General features: G+C 35.7%; 2 protein-coding genes across 2 annotated transcripts; one reads left to right on the top strand and one right to left on the bottom strand.

Annotated features, from left to right (window-relative positions):
• Positions 1–3,023: 3,023 nt before the first annotated feature.
• LOC113505906 lies at positions 3,024–3,722 on the bottom strand. Its single transcript, XM_026888778.1, has one exon. The coding sequence runs from the start codon at positions 3,663–3,665 to the stop codon at positions 3,093–3,095; it is 573 nt and encodes a 190-aa protein (XP_026744579.1). The 5' UTR covers positions 3,666–3,722; the 3' UTR covers positions 3,024–3,092.
• An 11,106-nt stretch (positions 3,723–14,828) lies between these two features.
• On the top strand, positions 14,829–17,270 carry LOC113505935 (esterase B1-like). Its single transcript, XM_026888816.1, has 4 exons — positions 14,829–14,902; positions 15,042–15,195; positions 15,350–16,656; positions 16,901–17,270. Exons 1-3 carry the CDS (start codon positions 14,889–14,891, stop codon positions 16,616–16,618), a joined length of 1,437 nt encoding a protein of 478 aa, XP_026744617.1. The 5' UTR covers positions 14,829–14,888; the 3' UTR covers positions 16,619–16,656; positions 16,901–17,270.
• Positions 17,271–20,879: the final 3,609 nt, after the last annotated feature.

Here is a 20,879-nt window from a genome sequence, read left to right as displayed (position 1 = left end):
AGCGCTGCAAGTCACGCGACAACCACGTCGTATACATTCGCGTTTCTGTAGTGTAGATGGTATTCTAAGTAATGTTCTGTGAAAAAATATTACGTTGGAACCAAAAGGATGAATTTGTCTCTCTTTTACATGCAATTCTAAATTGAGTCATAATAAAGCTATGTCAGAACGATTGCCATCGTGCTGTGTAATAATGCAGCCGGTTTAACAAAGTGGTCGCTAAGACATGATTACAGACAATCAGAGGTGGCCACGGCCACAGAGGTGGGCCACTGGATCCGGGAATCATAGCTAGACTTCCCATCACAGTTTCCAGTGAGAATAATGGAACCCCTCGATCATTAAGGAAGCGAACCTACATTAAAAACAGTTGCCTCCATTTTGAAGCTCCAGATATGATACGTACACAAACAGCTAAAGTAAATGAACGTTGGCAGATGAATGCGGGTGAAGCAATTAAAATCCGTCGCCATTATAATGACATAATTATAGCGGGGGATCCCGACGTTTACCGTCACCAGTTAATGAATGAAACCCTAAAGCCTCTAGCACTTTCTTACAACTGACTACTATAAAATATTCAAGAGATTTTCATGCTCTTTTCGCGTTTGGGTGAGCAAATGTGGTGATGTCACGTTTCGTTATGTTTTCAGATAAGATTTAAGACGTGCTTACTCTTTGCTCATGGTACTTGCTGTTTTGCTTTCTGCTGTAGAAGTTGTAACCTTTTCTTTTTACATTTCCGCGGAACTGCGCTCTTTCATTAAAAAGTTATAACAGGCTCATGGTTTTCTTAAATCGTTGTAAATGAAATTATCGACTCAAAAAAATAAATAATAAAAACCGTTAAATATACCACAATGGATCCACTTTAAATAGGGTATGTTGAACAACTAACAACCATGTCTTGTATTCGCTAAATAAATGCAAAATAAAATACCATTACCAGAACATAGCGCTAAAATTGTACGTCAGAAAAGTATGCCTTTAAATTCATTACGACATTTATGGCCAATCCACCATTTCCATACAATTGGAACATACATTCAGCTCGTTTAAAGCCAAAAAATATTTTATACAAAATCGGGTCCATCGGGAAAGGCTTGCAAAATTCACAACTTCCTAAAACTGTATTTAGTGAAACAATGCTAGGCAATTAAGTTAAAATAACACAAGACGAGCTGCTTACTGAACCGTTATAAAGTTCAGCAAATTTTGTTTCGCCGACCATTGTCATGGTTATTGTAAAATGGAGAAGCGGTTTGGAATAAGTAAAACGATATTGAATTAACATGGGGCCTTTGACAACGCTAACACGAAGGGAATTGGACGTAACCCAGTTTCCATGCTGAAAAAGTAGATTAGGATAATAAGGGAGTTTACTCTTCACTGGTTACAGATATAATTAAATGACATACATATATATCTTCATCGACGACTTTAAAGGCTATGAATAAAAAGTAGATTAAATCATCTTCTTAGCTAAGTTTGGGGCCCGCATTTTAAACACGTCATTTCGTGAACATAACGCGACCTAATTCTTTTGGTCGTTTTATACAATCCACGTGGGAATATTGTCACCTGCATATTTTTTCTCTTATCTTTCGTCTTCAAGACGTAGGCATGCGAATTTAAAACGTTAGATAAATTCGTAAGAAAATCAAGACAGTCTTTTTTATATAAGACTGTTATTTGTGATTCTTTGATGTAGCTTTGGATCCAATTACAGGAGAGTTAAAAGTTTGTGGTTACCCTTGTTGGTTGCAGATTCTATACTGAATGTTAATTTTCTTAACGTTATAAAATATGAAATTATAAAAATGTCAGATATTATTTTGCTTTGCACGTCCTTTGGATTATTTTTGAAATATCGGAAAATCAAAAATCTTCAAAATTGTACCCCACAAAGCTAATTTTATAGTTTAATCTTACAAGCTACCAGACTGTGACCATCAATATGTGTAGCGCAATCTTTCTTTCAATTTTCTTCCTCAAATCAAATTTCTTCACTGGTAAAGTGTAAAACGTACTTCTGAAATCCAATTTCAATTACCAATATATGTAGGTATTATTTCTCGCGTTGCTCCAGGCTGTTTCATTTGAGCACCACTTGCATGCTAATGAATATCAAATAAACCTTAAGTAACAGCTGTGTACCGCTGATACAAAATGGCTGATGCAATTAGTTTAAAGATATCTGAAATTAAATCTTTACTAATGTTAGCTAGTTTAGATTTTATTGGTTTTCGATAAGTAGGTGATATATGGGTATTGCATTATATTATTTTACTTTTACACAAGAGATTCGTTGCAGGCGAAAGTGTTTAAAAAAAATACCTGATAAGTCGCAGAATACTTTGGCTAGATTTAAAAAAGAAAATGAAACACAGCTTCATATTCTCGAATGTAATGAGAATGAATCCAATTTAATGATGATAAAAATCCATTAGGACAAACTGCAACTACAAAATACAAAAACATCCGAGCTTGTTTATTCCCCTTTCATAAATTAAGATGACTTTGCTCTGAAATCTGACTGTTGCAAGCTGGTAACTTTCATTTCCAATTAGGGAAAGACAAGCAAATGCAGACAAAAATGAAATGTTCTGCAAAGTGCATTTTCATTGTTCCACGAACGTCAATACGCGCACGTTCCAAAGAATGCAATTTAAAAATTCCTCTACATTATAACCACAGACTGTATCAAGTGACTCGCTATCCGCTTAATAAAGTATAAATTAAAAAGAGAAAAATTGTGTATGAATACTTTTGATATTTATTAGTGACATTTTTCATTGACTGACTTGACTGCGAATTCTTGTGCTATTTGCATTCTGCTTTTGGACTAGACATTTAATTAAGGTTCCAATTAACTGTCGTCTACTTAATGATGTACTTCGTAAGGATCACAGTTTAAATTTCGCAGCTACTGATGATCGTTTAGTATATAATATCCATTATATCCTCTTTACTTTGATTAATAAAACCACTTTAAGATAGGATAAAATTAATTACACACTTAATCAAAGGAGAGTAAAATTCGACTTTAATTATAAGCACTTTATTATATTGATATACCTTTACATAATATTTCAAGGCCTGATTACTAAGAGAGGTGCGGGGTTCCGGAGCTGGAGTCTCGCTGTGTACTTCATTTTCTGAACATCATTCTCAGTCACAAACTCCACTCTCTGCAGTTGACCATTAGGAAGTAACACGAAGTATGTTCCCTCACTCTTCTGGACTTCGACGGGACCTTCCAATCTTTCAGCCTGAGGGTTATCAGTAGTTGGAGCGTCAGTGCTGTCAGGAACTCCATAGGTGTTGTCTGGTACCCCGTAGCTTGTGGCCGGTGGGGTTTGTTTCGGCAGTTCAAATGCTTGACCCTGTGGCTTCCATCCAGAAGGCGGGTAAGGCGCGTCAGGGGGTCCGTATTGATCAGCAGGCTTGTCAGCAGGTTCTTCATTAGGTAGTGTAAAGGGCTCGCCAGCAGGCTTCCATCCTGAAGGCGGGTAGGGTCCAGTCTCCTCAGTTGTTGCTTCGGTTGGTGAATCCGTGGTTGTCGGAGCTAATTCTTGGCGCTGGAACCTGAACCTCGCTGGTCTGAAGCGAGGCAGCTCAGCCATGGCTCCGAACACAACACAAAGGAGGACTAGGAACTTCATGATTAGATGTTGAACAGTTGAATGATGCTGGTAGATATATTTCGGCCTAATTTATACCATGATGATAAGTTTATGATGCTTTGTTTTATCATAAATGGTGTGATAAGGACGTTGTTGAGGATATTCGGTGATCAGTCAGTCCGGTCACGTAGCGGTTGACTGACATTGACCTGACGTCGGCGTTCTAGTCGCATCGATAGCTGATTAGACGACGTGTGATTAATTAATTAAGTTTTTATTAAGCCTTTCTACCTTGGTATATTCATGTTTTTAATATTGCAAAGAGGTGCCATCTGCTATGTCACAATGTGCTACACAAAATATTTACTCTAACTGGTTTTTCTACGGACGAAACCTTGATATTTGAAGGTTTAAATAAAATTGACACACTTGAAGTGAGATTATAATCAAGGAAGGTTTGCCCTAAGTATCAAGGAAAATCCTTAAAGCAAAATCTAACACATCCTTATGGACAGTGGAAAAAATCAAAAATAATGTATGTAACCATAGCAATAAAACTAAATCTTTATTTCTTCAAAATAAATCATCTGTGAAATATCAATCGTCTAGCAATCACTGTTTGTGAGATACAGCGCGGTGACATACCTACATCCAACGGTGCTTAAGTATTTGGATTCAATTTTTGCCCCTTCCTAATAGAACGATAATATTTATTTATTTTCTAGTTAAAACAGTCATAACCCGATAACCCTCGTAACTCAACAGATTAACAACCGCTTATTCAAGTAATAATAGTAATTATTAGGTCACAATCTACATTAATTGTTTAACTAACATGATTATGACATGAGACATTGTAAATTGACGTCGTAAACATATCGACAATGGCTTTCGTATCATAAACAATACACAGATGGTAATCAAACGGTCTTGTATACATTACGTAGTCAGTACGTGCATGGAATGTAAAATTAGTCGGTAAGCGACAATGTATGGTGCCACGTGCGATGACGTAGGCTATAGAAAGGTAAAGAAGTGGAAGTGCTACATCGCCTTAGTATTTAGTTTGACAATTTGTTGTCTAATTCTTATTGCTTCATATATAAGCTTGGTCTGTGTATCAACAGGACAAATATAAGTAAGACGTGCATTTCCGACTTATGGAAAAGCACAACTTAAAAGCTAAAGATATGAATAATGACATGATATGGACAGAATCCCTGGAAAACGGATTCGTAAAATTTGTAAAATCTTGTGTACCACAGTTCTAAAATATGAGATGATTAATTTATTTTTCTTAAATTCTATCAATGCCTTGGCCAATCACTGACAAATTTACAGAATCTATACTAATATGTAAAGCTGAAGAGTTTGTTTGTTTGTTTGAACGCGATAATCTCAGGAACTACTGGTTAAAATTGAAAAAATCTATTTGTGTTGAATAGACCATTCATTGAGAAAGGTTTGAGGCTATATACCATCACGCTGCGACTAATAGGAGCGCAGACACAATGGAGAATGTGGAAAAAACAGGGAAAAGAATTCATCTTCGAGGGCTTCCGTTCAAAAATTCCTAACTGATATCTTCTAACCACGTGGACGTAGTCGCGGGCAACAGCTAATTAGTATATATAGTATTTTCGTCATGATGACATCATCCCCTAATAATATCGCGGGCCACTTCCATCTTACCTATAGTCCATGTGCGAAGGGACCGGTGACCATGTTGCGCCCGGCAACTGTTTGACAATATTGATTATCAATTAATCCTTGTGTGAGATTTAAGTCCCCTAATGAACATTAGTATTGATTTTGTTATTTACCGTACTGTTCTAATTACCTTGAGGTTAATGACCAATTTATCTGATGGCTCTTTGTAACTAAAAAACATTCGTTCTTATTTTTGTGTTTCGAAAAAAACTTAAATTATAGTTAGAGTTTAGTTAAAAAGGCAATTGATCTGGCTCACTTTTGGCCAATCAATCTTATTTTCAAAGCAAAAACTAACTGTGGAGTTTTTCATTCTTTGCTTCTTTAAATTATCATAATTTTAATGTGTTTTATAATCATTTAATTTGATGTATCTAAGCCGTCCTAAATGTAGGTACGAAGTCGATTAATAAACAGAAATTGAAAGAAGAATGTTCAAAGCAATTTCCCATCGTAATTTATTGGTTAGACGCCCTCAGCCTCATTATAAATATGCTTTGATCATACTCCACCTTGAGTACAAAATGTTTTATATCAGGTTTATATATTAAGGCTATTAATTTTGACCTCATTGGTGACATTCGCTCGTTTTTGGGGGAAAACGTTCAGGCATATTTCGCCATCTTCTGCATATGACGTTTTGATGTATCAAAGCAACTACTGCGTAGAAATTAATTACAGTACAAAACGTGAAAAGTGACGAGCACACCGGTAGCAAAATTTTAACAAAATAATGTTCTCGCTTGTAGTTTTTGTTTTGGCTAAAGAAAAAAAGCAGCGGGCAGTTACAAAAATAACAATGCTACTATCCTCCAAAAGTGGGAAATGGTTTCATTTATCTACTTATATTTGTTTTTTTTTTTGCAGTTCAACCAGTAGCCACGATTCAGAGTAATTTTAACAATTTGATATACAACTATATCGGTTTGGGCGTGAAAAAACCGATTTGCTTTTTTGATATTCAATACCGAATTTAATAACGTCACTGGTCAAGAATCTGAATTTGTTCATTGCATCATGACACGTCTTATGAGTTTTTTAAGCTCCAATTTTTTTTAATAAGCTTCTGCAAATAGTAGTATTTTTGCCCTCTAATAAAATTAATACTTGCGTCGCGGGGGTTTCACCAACAATCAAGTCACACACGGGAAGATACACATACCCAACATAAGACTAATTTATGCACCTTAAGCCGATAAACGTCTTTCACATCCGCTTCATAGTGATTTCCAATCATACTTTTTACATCCTTAACACTAATTAGATATGGCTTATCAACAAAGCAGCAAATCTCTGAAAATACAATATCCAAACCAAGTTTTGACTTAAACTTGGTACATGAAAGTTTCCGGAACACGGATACACTTGGTTCAGTATACACGAGTCTCCTGTCTACTGCAGCGACCTGGTTCTATCGACAACGCATTCATAGTTAACCTATACCTCGGCGGGACGTTTAGAACACGTTTCAAATGGAATGGGGAATGAGGTGATGGAGCTACCGGTTATAGAAGCAGTTTAGGGTTGGGTTAGATTTCTGACAGATAAATAGGGTTGGTTTGAAATGGATGTTTGATTACACTGTTAGTGGATGGTGAGAATGATGATAGGAATAAGGTGAAATTGTGTTCAAGTCAAAGCAAAAAGACGTTTCCGTAATTAAGGGCGTGTGATGACAGTGGCACAGACATCGTTGTCTTGTTAATTGATTTGGTCATAGAGTGTTGCATAAATTATAAAATAAAGATATAATGTCGGGAAAGACAAAGATTAGGATTATGATTAAGAACGTTCTTAAGGGTTTTTAATGAATTGTCAAGTTCCTAAGTAACATAATAATATCTTGCTCAGCAAAAGCATATACTTAAAGCCAAATCTAAAAACATACATTTCAATCGATAATCCATGAAAACTCAGGTAAGCAAAACTAAATCTAAACTACATAGGTTTTATGTTTCAAATTCGCTTAACGTTTTCTATAGTAAGCCCGACCCAAACTATTTCATTAAGTTGTTCAATCAAAATGTTTAATAAATTAACGTTCGTTGGCAACACCGGTGAGTCAAACTTAGTTTTAATGTAGGCAATTCTAGTTTCCTAAACCAGCCGAAAGCTGAATAGCCCATAAAAGATAAACCTGAAAATGTTAGGGATTTGAATTTTAGAGAGTGATATTTATGTCACCTGTATTCAAGAGATAAAATTAATAATCTGATATAATACAGACTTAGATTGCTGGTAAAGCTTGACAATATTTTTTAGAGGTAACGTATCATTTTTTGGAAGTTCTGTTTTTTTATAATATATTTCAGTATACAGGTTTTTTCCGTTTTCAAACGTGTGGAAGTTAGTCATCCATCCGGCCTCTGAGATCAAGTTTATTGACGTCACATAGCAGCTATTGGAAACTGTAGTCGAATCAACTCTGTTGGAAAATTGGATGGGATATGTCGTTCGGAGCATACCCAGTTAGGAACGCAGCTCCATTGGCGTTCCTTTGGCAACAATTTTCAGTCTACCTGATCCCATTTCAGAGCTTTGGTCGTGTTAAATTTCGGGAACGAAAATTTTGAGCACCGACTTTTCAATTTTCGTAGTTACATGCTTTAAAAGCAGTGTTTTATTCATCAGAATTCGAGAACTTGCTTATAGTGTATTTTTACTACCGTTTTTATTTTTATAATTCTAGCACTAAGCCTGTTGTTAAAATTCCATCTATACTCACACTTAAAATTGTTCGGTTACAAAAAATAGCTTATTTACACATCTGCCTCCTCCCTTGTTAAATATTAAGATCAATAATCATAAATGATCACAAATAGAATCAGTACATGACAAGTAAATCTTGACGCCGAGCCAATCGGGTCGAATTTGATTGTCAATTTGTGTTTACCAGCAATCAACATCGGCCGGCGTCTCCAACGAGACATTTACATAAATCTCTACAATATTATGACTTTATCAAAATAATAAAATGTAAAATGGAAGCGGTGATTCATGTTGCTTAGAATGACAATGATTGCTAGATTGTTGAGAATGTCTCGCTGGGATTAATCCCGCAAATTGTCAGCACCTGCCGTCGAGTCGTGATCGTCACGTCTCAGTGAAGTCTCTCGTTAGCATGACTTTGGGGACATAATTATATCTTTGTATTTTTCACATGATTTGTGAAGCGCATATCAACTTTACCTACACAATATGCCCATATTTTACATCTGAATTTAGATTTCCGACGATCTTCATAATTGACTCTGTGATCGTAAATTCGTCGACTAAGTATACATACCTTAGTAGATCCCTTCCATAAGTTACGTGGGCAGGATCCTTGTTAGAAACAAAGGTATAATATTAGTATATTTATCAATAGACAACATCACTCACAGATTTTATACATTCAATCTTTATGAATGCTCAAAATAATGTACTCGTGTCTCGTAGTATTTTTGTACAGTTCGTTAAGGATTACGTAAAAAATTCTTTACATACACTTGAAATTTCTGATACGTAACATTAATGAGAACTTTATTCATCTATATAAAATATGTGCCACAAATATCATGAAACATGTAGGAATAAACATGCTACAGAGAACACAAATTGTTTAGTCAATATTTGTTCTTGACAGAAATAGACAAAAAAAAAACATAAAAAAAATGTTCAACCATTTTAATATGACATCAAAAGCCCGTCCTTAATTCGCAGACAATTTAATTTTCAATAGGCAAAGCCAGGTTGATCGAACAATTGGATTCTTCAGATATAAAGCCAGTATGAAATGGTTTAACAATAAAATCCTTTTGACTTTCAGCCGATGCTTTTGATTGGGCATAAAGGTTGTGCCGGCCTTGGGCCTTACATGACAAAGGTCCCCAAACGCGCCTTTCACGTGATATCGCAAATTTATTGCCGAGGTGGGTAAACATAAATTGTGGAAATATGACAACGCGGAGACAGCCGGAGATACCTTTTTGTATTTTCATTAAGGCTTGAAACAATACGTTTGTTTAATTGCGTCTGAATTTGTAAAACATAAGCTCTTGTAAATATAATTACTCTCGAAGATTAAATCGCATTTGTTGTAGCACTTTAATACACTGTTTTATTCTACAAGTCCTTTAATTTTTATACATTACCATATAAAGAAATAAATTCAATCATGAAGTAAAGACTACCAAACCCCAAATATAAACAAAACATGGTAACTCAAAAATCCAAACAATTTCACCGTCCTGGGAATCATTAAAGTTAATGATCCGAAATAAATGTTACTAGACACAAATGCGAAATTATCCTTCAAATCGATAATGCCCTTTGCGAGCGGATGTCAGGAATACTCAAAATTGAGGCATTCGACATTAAAGCTGATCACGCGCGTCAAAGGGCACGCATTAGTAAATTAAAATGCTGACGAAGGGAACAGCAAAGAGGAAAATAACGCTCATACCTCTTTGTGGCTTCCTCGTGACGTAACACACATCTATTGTTCCAGAAAGTAATTATAAAAGGATTGTTTCGAGGTATAAGTGTATAACGTCAATTTTAATGACAGAAAGTAAAGCATAAGAGTGACTACAGCCCATCCAATTGTATTTTATGCCGACGGCAACACGAACAAAAACAATGAAACTCATCATTATGGTTAATTCGATTTATCTAAATGTGATGCTTCAACCTTGTTGCGAACAAAAGATGTAAGCGACCAACATAAACCTTTTGTAGCATTACCCGGACCGATATATTGATAGCTCGTTATTAGAGCTGATTTAATGAGCTACGTCTGTATCCCATTACACGAACATACGAAGCTATACCTGCTACGAGCCCTTCAATTTCCATTTCGACCATCACTAAGTACATGTTTAATTATCTGTGTTCTAAATCTGGTAAGTTAACATTTTGTTTAATACCTATTCTAAGGAATTTAGTCCTCCTCTCGCGGAACGTTTCACAACATTCAAGTCACCTGCTCAAAGACACCCAGACTATCCTAAGCGGGGATCGAACACGCAGCACGCCACAATATTTGTTATATGCTTCAAAAAGTTTGAATAATTATTCAAGTAAATGTTTTGCAGAATTAAAACACGGGAAACCATAGCATAATTATATTGAAATTTATGTTTACCATACACCGTATAATTTGCTGTAAAATCCAACACAATTTCAAAAATGATCCTTTCTGTGAAAATATCCTCAAAAATAATTATGATACAAAGCCGTAAGTTTGTTTAAACGCGATCGCGTCCGAGGAGCAATTAATTATAATGGGTTTCCGTCGAAGCGTAGTGAAACCTCGTTATAACTAACATCGCGTCGGTAAGCACAGCGTTATACTGGATATTCCCATTACTATGCTAACGCGACGGTCAGCACTACTTACGGCACAAGGCATAAGCTGAAAAAAGCCCTCTCCGATATCATACTATGATAAAGAAAGTAAAATAGAGCTAAGTCTTATATCACAATAATTAATTGATAAAGTTTTACATTGTAAAGCTTTCCAAAAACAGCAATTTTTTAATCTTTTTTTATTTGTTTTTAACAAATTACAAACGCAGGCTCTTTGTTAATAAGAACAGAGCTGCCACTTGCTCTTTTTAAGACGATAGGGGATGAAAGCGAGACGCGAAACATGGCATAGTATATAGCTTTGTCTCATCAACACATAAAACAGACTTGACTAAAAGCAGAGGAGATACAATCCCTGGTATCCCCCGCTTCTCGCTCCCGCTACAGCTTACACCTTAAACCCTTAATAACAAAGGCAGGGCTCCACAGCAATTAGACAGGATTTTAATGTTACTTCAACTAAGAGAGTTCCAGTACCATCACAAAGTTTACCTCCAGCCGTCCCTGCGATCGCAATCATCCTCATTTCTTTCGTCCAAGATTTAAACATGCTCTATAATTGTAGAGATTCACGGCTTCTGGCGGACGTTTGTTCTGGAGTTCGCTCGACTTGGGAAAATCTGATCTCTTGTGATGGGAATGAACTTACAAGTTAGTGAAGTTAGTTTGATGCTCCTAACTAACTCGGAAAATCTTTACACAGAAAATAAAGTTTTGCTGGAAGTGTAGACTTGCCTTAATTGTTTATTGTAGAGTTTGTAAATTACACCCTGGTATTACTAGAAGTTGCAATGAAATTACTTACTGTAATGTTATTCACTACAGTTTATTACCTATATTTGTGGACTGACACTAAAAGGAACGTCCTACGACGTATACTCCTGCCTTTTTGCATGAGTAAAAGTACAGACCTTTACTCTTCCCTTTTTTATCCTTAAATAAGCCTTTGCATAGTAGTTCAAATAAAGTAAGAATGGTGTATATTGTCTATAATTTTAAGTTGTGTTAGCGCAGGCTGTTCTCATTATTGAAATCTACTACCCCAATAATTTATACCAATGTAATATGAATTAGACTTTGTCATACAACGCAAAGGCCATAAAATCTCGTTTTATCAATACGCACGCAACTGCCCTATATTTTACTGAACTTCCATAAGTTCAAATTTCGATTAATTAGAAGTTATTAGGTCATATTGTGTTGTCATGGTTACCTTTGGGTACTAAAATTAGTGGAGAAGTTGCCATGCAAAGTAGTACTTATTCTTTTGGATTCAATTATAATTTTGCAGATAAAAAATAAAGTATAAACTACCTACGCTTTCAAAGTAATGATACTATCACGTTATTGAAATAAATAAAACGGGAAGGTGTGAGTAAGAGTAGAATAAGAAAATTATGAGTATCATACAAATAGGCCAAAAAAACATGCAAAGAATTATACTCTACATTTATTTTAATAACTCTTATTATAGCGATAAATTCAAGATCATGTGAGAAAATGTAACTGTCATCATATACAACTTAGTCACACTTGCAGACAAATAGACAGAGGATACGCGACTCTAGAAAGCATCCCTCTCTTTTTCAATCAATCATTCATGTCTACAATAATTTGAAACAAACCAATAAATCAACAATCATTCAAAACAAACGACAATTGCCTACCTACTTTACAAAACCGATCGCGACTGACACTAGAATTAATGAAACAATTCACAAACAGACAAAGTAAAACGCCGCAAAATTCATGACAGAATTAATTGCAACGTGAAAACGCCATCTTAAATCAAAATGATGTATTATTTCCCTCAGGTGAATTGCGTAACAAATCCTGAAATGTCTGTCGGGTGTCGCATTTCCATACTAAGTGGGAGCGGTTGAATTATTTGCTTAGATGTTACAAACTGTTATCGCCTTTATCTCATCTCGCCGGGGAACTGATGTGGGTAACGGCTAGATTTCATATTGGCCAGATTTAATTAAATACTGTCAAACGTTGAGACCGTCTCGAATGGTGATCAACGGATGAACTCAAATCTCAAACACGGATTTTGTTAGCCTTGTGGTGTTTTTCAGGTTTAATTTTATTATGTTTCTTTTTCTACTTTTTCGTATACAATCAAGAGTTCGGATATCCTTCGACAATGTCCCTCGACACAAAAACAACAAGTTGTTTTAATTTTCACGTGTCCGTGTATGTTTGAATGCAGCATCGTAACTCTTGAATACATAAACTAATTTTGATCTTGTTTGCTAGATAAATTGGTCAGTAGTATTTTTAACAATATTTTACGATAATCGGGTCAAGATAGCTGTGAAATAGCGTCAAAGTATATATGTTTCGTATCACCCTTATTATAGGTAGGTACTAAAGGTGTTAACTAGTAGAATACCATTGACTATGACAATAGATTTTCAGATTTATTGTTTTTCTCTATTGCCAGCACAACAAATGCAATGTTTGAATTTTGACCTATTTCTTGCAAAAAACATTTTGCATAACAACAAACATTACGTTGGTGTTTTACTGAATAGATTAATCATATTTTTTTCCATGGCAGCTGGTGTGTAAAAATGTTATTCATAAAACAAACTGTTTTGTATGTACATTATTCTGTTAGTTTTTGTAAATGTGGTTTTAGTGTTGGCATTTTTTGTCTGACTAACAATACGTGTGACCAGAAAAGTCAAATTAATTAACACTTGTATTGTCAAAGTCATAATTAAATAATGATTATGTTCTATTGCGCAATCACGCAATTTTCTTTTATTAAATAGGAATAAGGATGCTGAAAGAAACGGCATATCTACCAACAAGATAAATAGAAAAAACATAAACGTTATTGAACAAAACAGTTGAATCCTTTATTTGCAGGACATGTTATTCAGCGCAAGTACCAAAATCAGAAAAACTAACACGGCTGCTGTTTCAATCATCTGTCATAGATGTTCAAGGCCTTTGATGATGATGATGTTATTTAAAACGTAGTAAATTGTTTCCGTGAAACTTACCACCACTTTAACACGACACTGCAGGAGTTACCTGGAAACCAAACAGACACAAGATTAATTCAATATTTAACATAGAGAGAAACTAACTCAACGATAAAAACCTAAACGACTTCTCGTTCTGAGATACAACGCAGTTACACAATTTGACTCATTTTATTTATGTTTTATTAATATAATCGTAACTCGTATAATATTGTTTTAACAACAAAAACATGCAAACGACTTTAAATAAAAAAACTACTGGGCTAAACTTGATTACATTTTATGAGACCAGATTAAAGCAATGTCACGTTAATTGAAGAAATTGTTAACCAAATCGTTTTACCCAGTTCGAAGTTCTGCGGTAAAAAAATAATAAATTAAACAATATATAGGTAAAAGATGATCCTAAAAAAAATATTTATATAAAATAATACAAACACAAAAATGCAGATTAACTAAAATACTCCAGTGTATATTTAATTTCGCATATTTGTCCCGTTGCTTATTAATATTATAAACATTCGACGCTATAGTTTAACGTATCACGTAAGTATGTATTGTTAAAAAACTGAATTCGAATTCTTCTATGGCAAACATGTGACGCACGTACTACAGTTTTTATTATTATGCATAGTTTGTCTACATTTGTTGTTACATATTTCATAAAACATGTGTTTGCATCACACTAATATTCGAAAATAGTTAAAATATGGAATTGCAAATAGTTTTTGTAGCTGTTCTATGGTAAGTTTATTTATTTTACTATTAATGAAGATTAATTATATTATAGGTACCGGCACGGATCTTGAGCGCTCAGCGGAAGAATGGGGATCGCTTTGCGCATCGTAAAATAAAACGCCAATCAATTATACATACTCGTCGTCTTGAGCTGCATGCAACTGCAGCAATGAACGAATTTCAACCAATCACGAGTGACGGCTATGACGCGATGCGCTGCGGGCCAATCACTGCACTTAGTCCGCCCCGCGCCTCACTTCAGCGCTCAAGATCCGTGTCGGTAACTATATTTAATTAGTTGCAATTTCTTATTATATTACATCAACAGTTGTCAACAAAATAAGCTAAAGTTTCTTGGGGCTTGGAATTAGAATCAACGGATTTACTAAAATCGACTTTATTAGAATCAAATACAATAGGTTTATTGCATTCCACAATGTGAAACCCTTAAATATCATATTGTTATAGAATGAAAATATCGAGGTCATTAAAATTTTATAATTATTTTGAATTGTTAATTCTTCATCCGTCATGTTAAGCCACGTGATAAAACATTTAAACTGTATAAATAAATAATATCTACTCTAAAATCGTTAATATTGTATACGTTTATGCTTCATAGCCTTCTCAACATCGCTCTTGGCGAGGACGTTTTGGTGGAAGTGCAACAAGGGTGGTTATCTGGCAAGCTGGTGGAAGCTGTTACAGGAGATTATTTCTACAGCTTCAAAGGCATACCTTATGCCAAACCACCAATTGGTTCGCTCAGATTTAAGGTAAATAAATAAATTACAAACATTATTGGCCAACCAGATCATTGCCAAGTCAAGTCTTAGTAGTATAATATAAAACCAGCAAAAAATCCCAAAATAATATTTTAAATAATTTCCAACATAGCAAATAAGTCAATATCTTTGTCGACTGTTACAGGCCCCTGAGGAACCAGATTCCTGGAATGGAGTGAGGAATGCTATAGAAAATGGACCTGTCTGTCCCCAGATACAAAACCTAAAGAACTATTATGTCCCTGGCAGCGAGGACTGCCTGTTCCTAAATGTCTTCACTCCTGATATGAATCCTCCCACGCCTTTACCGGTAATGTTTTACATCCACGGAGGTTTATACAAATCTAGTTCAGGCGATGACACCTTTCTGGGACCGGATTTTATGATATCTAAAAACGTCATTGTAGTCACAATTAACTACAGATTAGATGCGATTGGTTTCCTCAGTATGGAAACAAAAGAAGTACCTGGTAATGCTGGGATGAAGGACCAAGTACTTGCGTTACAGTGGGTGAGAAGGAATATAAACAAATTTGGAGGTGACCCTAATCGTATAACTATGTTCGGTCAGAGCGCTGGAGCAGCTTCTATTGCCTACCACATGGTATCACCGATGTCCAAAGGTTTATTTCAAAGAGGCATACTACTAAGTGGCGTTCCGAATCTCGACTGTTTTTATTCTTACAAGCCTAGAGATAGAGCATTCAAACTCGGTAAAATCTTGGGTTTTGAAACTAAAAATACAAGCGAGCTACTTACATTTCTCCAAAGCGTTCCAGTTAAAAAGTTAATAAATACCACAAGTACTCTACTGGCATCCGAAGAAATAACGAGTATTATATTTAAGCTGCATCCGTTCGTGCCAGTAATTGAAAAAGATTTTGGACAACAAAGGTTCTTGATTGAAGATCCTTTTAAGACTCTAGAGAGAGGAAACGTTAACAAGGTAGATGTCTTATGTGGTTACACAAGCCATGAAAATTTACTACTGATTCCATTTTATGTTAACTGGTTTTATATAGAACGCTATAATAGATACAGAGAGTTGTTTGTTCCGACTAAAATACTGTTTAGTTCTCCACCAGACGTCATTTTGCATTTGGCTGACAGAATCACTGACCACTATTTTGGGGATAAAACAATTAGCGTGAGTAATATGCCAGAGTTCATTAATTATGCCTCCGCTGCAACTATGTTTTACGACGTCCACAGATTCCTCAGGCGTTGGCCTCAAGTTGGTACCACATATTTCTATAAGTTTTCAGCTTACTCCGCTAGAAGCATGTATGGTCACCAAGGCGCTAATTACGGCATTTATGGAAGTTCACATTTAGATGACTTGCTCCATTTGTTTTACCAAAAAGATCTGGATTTACCGTATAAAAGAAACACTAAAGAATACAGAATAGTTTAACTTTTTGTTTCACTACTTACCAACTTTGCAAAATATGGGTACGTTTCATAATTTTTTTATTACATTTTAATGGTAGAGAGATAATGATTTTTATTAAACAGAAGACCTGCAAATTACACCCCAAAATCTGATTTTACATGGATGTCCCCCCGCCCGTTCTACCGATGACGCGAAGGCGAAGGACCTGGCTATGTCCAGAAGTGAGCCGATTAGCTGACTTTGTTAAAACAAACTAATTCATTGCTTTAATACATATATTGTCCTAATAGTATATCATTCCAGGAACCCCACTCCAGACTCATCTTTGGGCATGATCTGGCCGCAGTTCAACAACACTAGTCTAGCGTTTGCTAACATTACCGAAGAATTGGAGGTGGGCTGCGCACCTGATGAGGAACAGGTTCAGTTCTGGAAGACCATTCTAGAATATGCTGGGATCAAATTTTAGCTGCCTTAAATATTACCACTTTTATAGAAAAGGGAAAAAAGTAAAATGCTGGATGACATCCGCAACGCCTTCCGCTTTTATGAACGGATATTGGTTATAGCGGCAAAAACTGTCGCACATCCATTTCGGATTGAAACTTTTTTGATTTTTGGTCCAAATCGTTTGCAATGTATAGCCATACACCCACTACAGATTTAGCATTTTAATATAAATAAAGAGTTAATTTTAAACGCTCATGCCAAAAGAAAATTAAACTTGAACCTTGTATATATCTGTATTTTTTTTCTTCTATTCCTTCTGGTATTTTTCGCAATATATTAATTATGCATTAAGGTTTATGAATTTATATTCTCCTGTATTTTATGAAAAATACTAGGTTTCTTGTTGGTTCGTTTTAATACCTCATTATTGTTATACTTGGAACCAGTAACTTACATAAGTCTTCCTGTAGGTAGTACTAATTGGTACAGCATTTCACTGGATTAAGCCATACTGTTCAAACATATTGTTTTTAAAAAATCAATAAACAAAGTAGGAATAACTTCATCAGGATTCATTCTGTTTATTTTCTTTATTTTTCTACGGAAGATGGATCACTAGCTTATAATACAGCTCATAGACTGTAGCCAAAAAAGTGGCCTGAGCAATAACCACCATTTATTATGGCAAACTATAGTGTTTGCAATAAAAAGAAGACACTCCGCGTGCAAAAATGAGCGAATTGAAGTTAAACGAGAGCCAAAATATGTCACTGATTCTAGCGATAAATTTTAACCGCAATAGCAAACCTGAACTAGCCTACAAATAAACAAGGTTTTAAAATTAAGAAATCACATGCACAAAGAAAACCCAGATTCAAGATAAGCATTCGTGAATCACACAAATGCTTGTCCTACGTTGGTGTTTGGATGAAGCTCTGCTAAGACCGTAGAATCAGAACCGCGCTACGTCTCGCACAGTGGATTTGGCGTGATGACCTCAACTACTCGGCTATCCGTCCAACTGAACTATGAAGGTATATAACCTGATCTACAGTGGCATTCAATTAAAACACTTTCAATTTGACTAATTAATGACCAAGCTAGACACTTGATGACGTCATTTGTCATGAAATGATTTATTTCACGCATATTAACCGGGATTGTCCCACTAGTCTCGGACCCCACCAGAGTCTATAAACATTAGCCGAGGCAACGGCGGGATAAAACTCATATATGTATTAAAATACGTTATTAAAATAATATATAAATCCGCCTCTTATAAAATATTAAAATAATGACTCTATCCTTTCAAAGGATGTATTTGTGTTGCAAACCAAAACCAAAGTTCACACTTATGTGTTGCATATCATCATCATCATCATCTCAGCCTATCGCCGTCCACTGCTGAACGTAGGCCTCCCCCAAAGAGCGCCAACCATCCCGGTCCTGGGCAGCCCGCATCCATCAGCTGCCAGCCACCTTCTTCAAATCATCGGTCCACCGTGCCGCAGGGCGTCCTACACTACGTTTGCCTAAACGTGGTCTCCACTCCAGCACGTGTCTGCTCCATCGACAGGCTGTCCGTCTACAGACATGTCCGGCCCATTTCCACTTCAGCGTGCTCATTCTGCGAGCAATATCGGTAACTTTGGTTCTCTGGCGGATGACTTCGTTACGAATTTTATCCACCAGAGATACCCCGAGCATCGCTCTCTCCATCGCACGCTGAGCAACCTTGAATTTATGTTCAAGGCCCACGGTGAGTGTCCACGTTTTAGCTCCATATGTCATTACGGGAAGGACGCACTGGTTAAAGACCCTGGTCTTAAGGGATTGTGGGATCGACGATTCAAAAATATGACGCAGCTTCCTGAATGCTGCCCAGCCCAAACGTATTCTTCTGCTCGCTTTCTTCTCGAAGTCGTGTCGCCCCAGTTGGATGGTTTGGCCAAGATATATGTATTCTAGCACAACCTGGAGAGCAGCGCCATTTACGACCACGGGTCTCGGAAGAACAAGGCCATTGTTCAATCCGAGACCCACACGTCGCGAAGAATCCAACTCCTGCAGAGATTCTGCCATGATGACTATGTCATCTGCAAATGGCAGGTGTGAGATGTACTGACCGTGAATGATGTGTTGCATATAACCAGACTTTATATAAGTAAGATTCTAGAACATTGTGACTCATAAATTTACTGACGTAAATTAATTAGACTCGGTCTGCTTTTCAAGGTCCTAGATGGACTCAAAATTAAAACTTTTCATTTATTGATTTTTTCTCTCATTGGCATTATTTACAAAGCTGGCATAATATCATTGTTGTCATTGTAATGAACCGAAAGAAATTGATATTTCGAATAAATGAGGTGGTTATATAACGCACCTTACACGCGTTAAATTATGTGACAATATTATTCCTATTAAAAAAAAAACAAAATATATTATTATAAATAATATCACAAAAAGTATTTTCTTTGATAAGAAAATGGTTTGCATAGCGGAGTAGCAAAAACGGAACACATGAAAATGCTTTTATTTTTTGTAGTAGGAGCTGTGTCATCTGCATGACACAGCTCCTACGATTTTCATCGAAACTATTATGATTATGGACCTGAAGCATTGAGCTATTTAGTTGGAAAACTTAAGGATTCTTAAAAAAAAAGCTATACATAGCAAGCTATACACATGTGAGGTGTTTTCAGATAGGTTGCCTCTTCACTATTAACTAGCTGTAGCGCCCGACTTATGGCTATAGAAAAGATATACGTTAGTGATTTCTCAAATCGGATTTAAAGTTTTGCATGCATCTTCTCCCCGTTTTTACAGAATATTTCATTACAACTCTGCTCTTCTTAATCATAGTGTGATGATAGATATTCTAAATCCTTCCCCTATAAACGCGCTATCCAACAATCACATCGGAGCAGTAGTTCCTGATTTTAGCGCATTGAACAAAAATAACTCTTCAGTTTAATAATATTAATTAAGATTGCAGATCAACGTTCTTAATGATTTAAAACACTGTAGAAGATGAAGACGTATGCCATAATTAACTATCGTGCCTCATGGTCGAAACGCACCGAGGTGAATCGAAGCGTCATATTTCTATTTTTTACTTGAGAAAAAAGCGCATACTTGCGGCTAATCTAACATGGTCGATGTATATAGATCCTTGCAAACCTGACTAAGGGTATGACTGTATTACTGAGCTTAGTGCCACCTAAGCTAGAGTTGTCATACCTGTTAAATTGTATAGTCTGTATTTGTGTTCTGAAGTCAGAAAGCAGTGCGGATGCGAGACAGTTTAATACATGGTGTATACATATGGTTAGGTCTATTCAGAGCTAACCATATGTATTACCTATATAGTATATAGCCTTCCTTGATAAATAGTCTATTCAATACAAAAATAATTTTTCAATTCGAACTAGTAGTTCCTGAGATAAGCGCGTTCAAACAAACAAACAAACAAACTTCAGCTTTATATATCAGTATAAAAGTATAGATTTAATATTATATTTTTTTTACTTAGTGGAAATCCTCATGGACTACCTCTGCCCTAGGAAAGGTGGCGAAATTAAATGTCATTGGTTTTAGACATTTGCACTCCGTTCAAGAGGGGCTAGATTTAATAAAGTAACCAATTTCTACTAGAAAAATTTTATCATTTGTAATTCGAAAAGCCGATTAAGCTATTTTTTTCATCTTTACAAAAGAACATACATACATAAATTTTGTGAATATATAACAGAATGACTGTGACTATTTAATTTAAACAAATTTTAATTAAAATAACGCGCAAGTTTTTCGTATATAATGTAATTTTCCA

The sequence above is a fragment of the Trichoplusia ni genome, chromosome 27, assembly GCF_003590095.1.
Source record: "Trichoplusia ni isolate ovarian cell line Hi5 chromosome 27, tn1, whole genome shotgun sequence".
Taxonomy (NCBI): domain Eukaryota; kingdom Metazoa; phylum Arthropoda; class Insecta; order Lepidoptera; family Noctuidae; genus Trichoplusia; species Trichoplusia ni.
This window is presented reverse-complemented; position numbering and strand designations above follow the sequence as displayed.

Bases quoted from the DNA above. Each gene is read 5' to 3' on its own strand.
- LOC113505906 (XM_026888778.1), bottom strand. From the start codon at position 3,665: ATGAAGTTCCTAGTCCTCCTTTGTGTTGTGTTCGGAGCCATGGCTGAG.
- LOC113505935 (XM_026888816.1), top strand. The intron at 15,196-15,349 runs GTAAATAAATAA...CGACTGTTACAG, and splicing joins TTGGTTCGCTCAGATTTAAG to GCCCCTGAGGAACCAGATTC.